Here is a 6,571-nt window from a genome sequence, read left to right as displayed (position 1 = left end):
ACTGTCCGAAGACGATCGATAAATTTCAGAAGTTTGTAGCTGAACCATAATAATGTCATGTGGACGGACACTTTTTGTAATGTCAGACAGTGCTCTCAGAGAATATGACATGTCCTATTTTGCAACTTCCAGCAAGTATTCAATGCATTTTTCATTTGGCAAACAGGCGTACTGGCATACCAGCAACTACTGGAATCAAGGAATCAAAGATTGTATCCGAACCGATACTTTTCACGGCTTAGGCCTACTGGACTTCGCGCAAAATCATTTTGCGCAAAGCATGGTGTGAGCAGCCTGGTTGTGAGTTTGGGGCTTTCCCAGAAGGGAGCATGCATTGTGGTCATACACAAATCACTTCACATACTTTACTATACTTCAAACTTTAAAGGGGTAGTCCACTGACCTAATGCATAGTGTGGTGCTTTAAAGGGATGTTCCTGCGAAAAGGGCCGTTTGGTGAACCCACATTTTAAGGGGCAATACAGTGCATGCATACTTTAAACTTTGGTGGTTTTAAACTTAAAATGTGCGGGAGGGGGGTACATGTCTGTCTTCCTGCAGCCTAATGATTTTGCGTAGTTAACTCATTCCTTACCAAGTTTTCCGGCCAAAACAATAGAAAACTGTACAGACTAAAGAAAACGGCCAAATTACCCAAGAAGGAGTCAAATTTTGTACAGTAGAATGTATAATATTTTGAAAGAGAATTACACTGGCTATCTGTTGGCACCATTTTCATCCTTTTTTTTCATTATGCAAATTAGGTGATGACGTCACCTAATTAGCATATTACCGGAAATCTCAAAATTTGTCTTAGAATGGCCCTTACTTATCAAAAAAATCACATTTCCTTCATGAACTTCGCTGTTTTGTGACTCCAAGCTATTCACAATGAACTATCTCAGCAGGTTTTACCACTTACCTGTGAAAAATGTACCTTTGTTGCCAAGATTGTGTTGTTTATCAGCCACGAATATTGCGCAGTTCGGCCCGAGAATGCCACATTTGCTCACATACACCTCGACATAGATTGACTTGGCAGGTCTCACAGAAGTTCACAGTTTTTGTGTCTCTGTATTTCCCATTGTCTTTATTATTATTATTATTATTTATTAAATCCAAATAAACAAAATTACATATTGAGACAATTGCCAGGGCTTAGGCTGAAAGCATTAATAGCCCTGGTTACAATGGTATACAAAGAACAAGTTGAATCAAGATAAGGTACTTTGAATGGAAAGAAAGGGATGCAAGTAAAGGTAAAGTAACACAAATAGTTATAGTTTGTACAAAGGTAGTGATTGATGAGGGGTTCAATTGATCTGGCACTAGTTACCAGAAAAGGCGATAATATTACTGAGAAAAGTGGCTGTTTTTTCTACAACAAGCCTGTTTGAAGTAAGGTCCAATGAAAATTGACCATTAAGAAGAAAATGGAGCCTCTCATCAACACGAAGATTGAAAAACCTAACAGAAGTAAGGTGTGGCAGCAAACCAGGATCATTCAAGAAATTGTTACGTAAATCATTTAATAAAGGGCAATTAAAGAGAAGGTGTTTAGTAGATTGGGAGTGAGCCCCGCAATCACAAGATGGACTTAAAACGTTGGTAAAATTGTGGGAATAAAAGTGACACCGAAAAACTAAGTCACACCTTGTCCTATTGAGTGAAAGTTCATTTTTACGAGTAAGAGCCAATTTTGTAGAAGTAAGAAGGTTATGTTTACCTCTCAGAAAAATTCGGATATTGTATTTAAATGAGTTTCTTGAGAAGCAGTTTTTTATATTGACAGGCACAGACTCCCAATCTCTAATTACACATGGCACAGTTGACTTGCTAAATCTTGCAGATGATCTAGGGGGAAGTACATAGTCTCGCTGAGTCCTTAAACGGCCAGGAGGCGCCCGATTACGATAAATGTCAAAGATTTCATTGACATAACATGGTACCAAATTGTGTTGTACCTCATACATAAGCACCAATCTTTTTTCCCTACGCCGAGCAGAAAGTGACATCCAATCCAAACATTTTAAAACCTTTTGGGTGTTAGTCCCATGAATACAACCACTGACTATAATGGCACCCCTATAATGGATTTTATCTAATTGAGAAAGTAGACCCTGATTGGTAAAGTCAAATATAATAGATCCATATTCAAGATGAGGTAATATAAATGATAGATACATGCGTTCAAGATGCCTTGATTGAACCGTAAACTTCAAAGCATTCAGTGGATTTAACATGTTGTTACATTTTACTACAATATTGTTGATATGCATGCTAAAAGTCAAACACTCATCAAGTGTAACACCAAGGTGCTTATGGAATGCGCCCCTTGGAATAACTCCCGTACCCAAAGACAGAGGTGGATGGTTATTGATAGTTTTACGAGGAGAGTGAAATATGACCTCTTTGCTTTTTGACGCTTTAAAATCAAGTTTCCACACATCCGACCAAACTGACAAATTGTGAAGGTCATTTTGAATAAGAGTATGGGTTTCGTCAGTGGAATTCGGCAAGGCCGGGAGAAATAAAGAACTGTCATCAGCATAAAGATACAAGATACAATTTTTAACAACATCACTTAGATCATTAATATACAATAAGAAGAGGAGCGGGCCAAGTATAGAACCCTGTGGAACACCACTATTAATATAACCTGTCGGGCTCAGATCCGAAGAAGAACTTTCGATCTTTACCTTAACCTTGCGGTTTGAAAGGTACGACCTGAGCAGTTCAAGAAGTTTTCCCCTTATACCATAGGCCTTAAGCTTTTGAAGGAGAAGAAAATGCGGAACAGCATCAAAGGCCCCCGCAATATCAAGAAAAACCCCTCTAGTTTCCATACCATTTTCAGAATTTGTCTTTTTTCTGCTTAGCACACACTTTGCACCTTCCACGATTCCCTGTGACGATTTTGTGATGACCCGAGAGACGATCAATACCAGGTGTGCGAGGCCGTCCAGGCCTTGGCCGCTGATCCGGACCATCATCCCGATTTTCAACAAAAGGATCCACCAGAGCATGAGCTAACTTGGTTCTGAACCATTTCTGGTCCTCTTCTTTCCTTTTGCCATGTTTCTTTTGGTATAGACGAAAAGAATTCAACACACCGATCTCTAGGAGGCGCCAGAAGAGTCGTCTCCACCATTTCATTGTTTTTCGTCCAAGTGAATAATAGCAAAGAAGCTGGTCACACCTGTCAACTCCGGCCATGTGGTCGTTGTATTGTACTACAGCCACTGGCTTGTACCTTCTCTCATTTTGGTCGCGATCACGTAGCTGTGGAACTTCCTCCATACCATTCCCATGAAGTGTCGACAAGACGAACACATCTCTTTTGTCTTTCCAACGAAGTGCCATGATGCCATCACTGTGTCGAAATTCAACCTCACCACGGTTCAATACCAAGTTATTTACCTTCAGTTCATCTGGAAAGTGCCTTCTGTTAGGCCTAACAGTTCCTGTAAGGTACGTATTGTCATTGAGAAGGTCACTGCACAACTGGGGAGACGTATAAAAGTTTTCTGTGTACAACGAGTACCCCAGATTCAGCCACAGTGGGCGGAGAAGATCATACACAACCCTGTGTGACAGGCCATGTTCTGCCCCTTCTGCTGCTCCTGTATACACCTGAAAGTTCCCAACATAGCCTGATTCAGCTTCTGCCAGCACCCACACTTAGATGCCCCATTTTGTGGGTTTGGCTGGCATATACTGGATGAATCCTATTCGACAGCGTGTACCGACTATTTGCTCGTCGATGGAAATTTCTCTCTCACACGTGTATTTTGTTTGGCAGTTCTCCAGAATACGCTCAAGGACAGGACGTACTTTGTGCAGTTTATCATAATCTGGATGTCCACGGGGCCTCTCCTGCTCATTGTCAGCACAATGCAAATATCGCAGAATTTGAAGAAACCTTGTACGAGAGAACACTGAACCATACCACGGAATGGCTGTAATGGGCTCTGAAGACCAATAATCTGAGAACCGCTTCAAATTAGCAATTCCCATTGCTATATTGACCCCAATAAAAGTTTTCATTTCATCATGATTTACATCTGTCCATGGCAGATTGCTTGGCTTTTGGAGCCTTTGTTGATCTGCATAACGGTTGGTTTCCAGAACGAGAATATCGAGCAAGTCTGCATCAACAAAAAGTTCGAAAAAATCCAACACAGAATCACTATTCTGAGCAGCGTCAGAGAGGCCCACCTGTGCACGGAATGGCAAGTACCTAATTTGAATGTCTTCTTGTTCAAATGTCGTCCAATCGAAAACTGGAGCCTGGTTTTGTCCACCTGGGGCAGGGTTTGCAGCCTGTCCCTGAACATTCTGGCGGGCCCTCCCTCTTCCTCGTCCTTGACCCTGACCTCGTCCTCGACCCTGACCTTGTCCTTGACCCCTACCTCTCCCTCGTCCCCGACCTCTTCCTTGTCCCCGACCTCTTCCTCGACCCCGACCTCTTCCTCGACCCCTGCCTCTCGGTCTGCGTCTCCCACGATCAGGTGCTGCTCCATCATAGTCACTGCCAGTGTCATCTTCGTTGTCTGAGGAGCTTGACTGTGTGTCCCCTTGCTCTGCACCATAGTCAGCATCAGATTCCTGTAAAATATAAATTTCTGCTCAGCATACTGATATCACACTGCAGGCTACATGCTGCAATAATAAAATATTTAGGTTCAACACAGAATACTGAAGAACACAACCATCAGCAGGCACGGCAAGTGTTTCATAAAATGCATTGTTACTTTTTTCAAGACTATGTATTTCACTGTAGGCATAAGACCTAGTACAAAAGTGCCAGTGGGCTACTTACTCTATGAGCTCTAAGTCTTGCTCTCCCTCTCCTCCCACGGTCAGCATCATCATGGTCAGTGCTGGAGTCACTGTGTTGGGAAGAACCAGATGGTTGATCCCACGCTTCATCACCATCGTCAACATCAGAGTTCTGAAAACAAATGAATGCAAATAAAAATAAAAATCCACCACACCAGCATCACAACACAGGACTGTAAACTCTACATTAAAAATGAAATCATCACAGTAAGTCAGGTGTGACAGAGCCGTGCTGCAGTAAAACACAACAAAACACCACCTTCTGACATGCAATCAATGTGTGACAACAGTCAGCTGATTTTAGGTAAACAAAAACAAAGCATCCAGTCATCATAGGCCAGACCGTCTGCCCCTTGCATTATCTCGGAACTACAGCGCCATCTCCGAACAAATGAATACACTACTCCCTGTATAGTGATGTACAGCAAAGCATAAGGGATCGATTGGGGTGGGAAATGGGCGATTTTGGCGTGTTTATTTAAAAAATTTTACTTTGTACACAGCTGGAACTTACGTCATTCACTTCCGGGTCATGATTCAAGGCAGAATCTAGCTCAGCAGGCTCGATATTCCGTGGGATTCAGCGATTTCCAACTTCGTGATCTAAAAGCTGGGCATCCCCCTCTATTTCGAAGTCCCCGATCGCCTCTTCATCATCGGAATCCTCTTGCAACAGCTCAGCAACTTGCTGAGCTGTTAGCAACCCGGAAGTCATAATCCACGAAACAAAATCGGTCCAAAACCATCAAAATACTCCGAAAACTTGCATTGCAACTGGCAATTTTTTGGCCATTTTTACAAAGTAGAAACAAATAGAGACTCCAAGCGGCATTAATTTTACTTTGTACACAGCTGGAACTTACGTCATTCACTTCCGGGTCATGATTCAAGGCAGAATCTAGCTCAGCAGGCTCGATATTCCGTGGGATTCAGCGATTTCCAACTTCGTGATCTAAAAGCTGGGCATCCCCCTCTATTTCGAAGTCCCCGATCGCCTCTTCATCATCGGAATCCTCTTGCAACAGCTCAGCAACTTGCTGAGCTGTTAGCAACCCGGAAGTCATAATCCACGAAACAAAATCGGTCCAAAACCATCAAAATACTCCGAAAACTTGCATTGCAACTGGCAATTTTTTGGCCATTTTTACAAAGTAGAAACAAATAGAGACTCCAAGCGGCATTTATTTTAACTATAACTCAGTTTGTATAAAAGTGGGACCGGACCTTCTGGAACGAAAATTTTCGGGCCAAGGACGACCCGATCGGTAAAGATTGAGTTAATGGAAGGGGCCTTTGTTTACAAATAATGCAACGAATACACTGCTCCTTCAAAGGTGGACTATAGACATGAGAACAGGGGCTAATTTGACCATTGTAAGTTTGACTAAATATTATGTAGGCTACTCATCAAGGGTCCTGTCATGGCACATTCGGTAGTGAAGTATTCCTGGTATAAGCATAAATCATTTCGACGTGCAGTGAAAGGGCACATTAGGTAACTTTGGACTTGATCTTGCCCGCCGAGCTGCTCCTTTATTGTCCCTTCCGCATCACTGTTGTTATATACATACAACTCATCCATGCTCCTTAACAGACACAGTGATGTAATATCACCGCAAATAAAAACATAATTATCTTCATTGTTAATCTTGCAGGTGGCTATAGCTGGTCTGAATTAGCAGCCCATCCTTGGTGGCCAAGGGCAAAGACATCAAAGGGAAATATTTCA

General features: G+C 42.3%; 1 protein-coding gene across 1 annotated transcript; it reads right to left on the bottom strand.

Moving 5' to 3' along the window:
- Positions 1-717: 717 nt before the first annotated feature.
- Positions 718-5,980, bottom strand: LOC135493818 (uncharacterized). The gene is made up of 3 exons (XM_064781400.1): positions 5,357-5,980; positions 4,823-4,954; positions 718-4,608 (listed from the first exon to the last, which is right to left on the bottom strand). The coding sequence occupies exons 1-3, from the start codon at positions 5,359-5,361 to the stop codon at positions 4,059-4,061; spliced, it is 687 nt and encodes a 228-aa protein (XP_064637470.1). The 5' UTR covers positions 5,362-5,980; the 3' UTR covers positions 718-4,058.
- Positions 5,981-6,571: the final 591 nt, after the last annotated feature.

Source organism: Lineus longissimus, chromosome 9 (genome assembly GCF_910592395.1).
Source record: "Lineus longissimus chromosome 9, tnLinLong1.2, whole genome shotgun sequence".
Lineage (NCBI taxonomy): Eukaryota > Metazoa > Nemertea > Pilidiophora > Heteronemertea > Lineidae > Lineus > Lineus longissimus.
Note: the sequence above shows the minus strand (reverse complement) of the source record. Positions and strands in the feature narration are given on the sequence as shown.

Excerpts from the sequence above, each read along its gene's own strand:
- LOC135493818 (XM_064781400.1), bottom strand. Across the intron at positions 4,609-4,822 it reads CAAGACTTAGAGCTCATAGA|GAATCTGATGCTGACTATGG; the intron begins GTAAGTAGCCCA and ends TATATTTTACAG.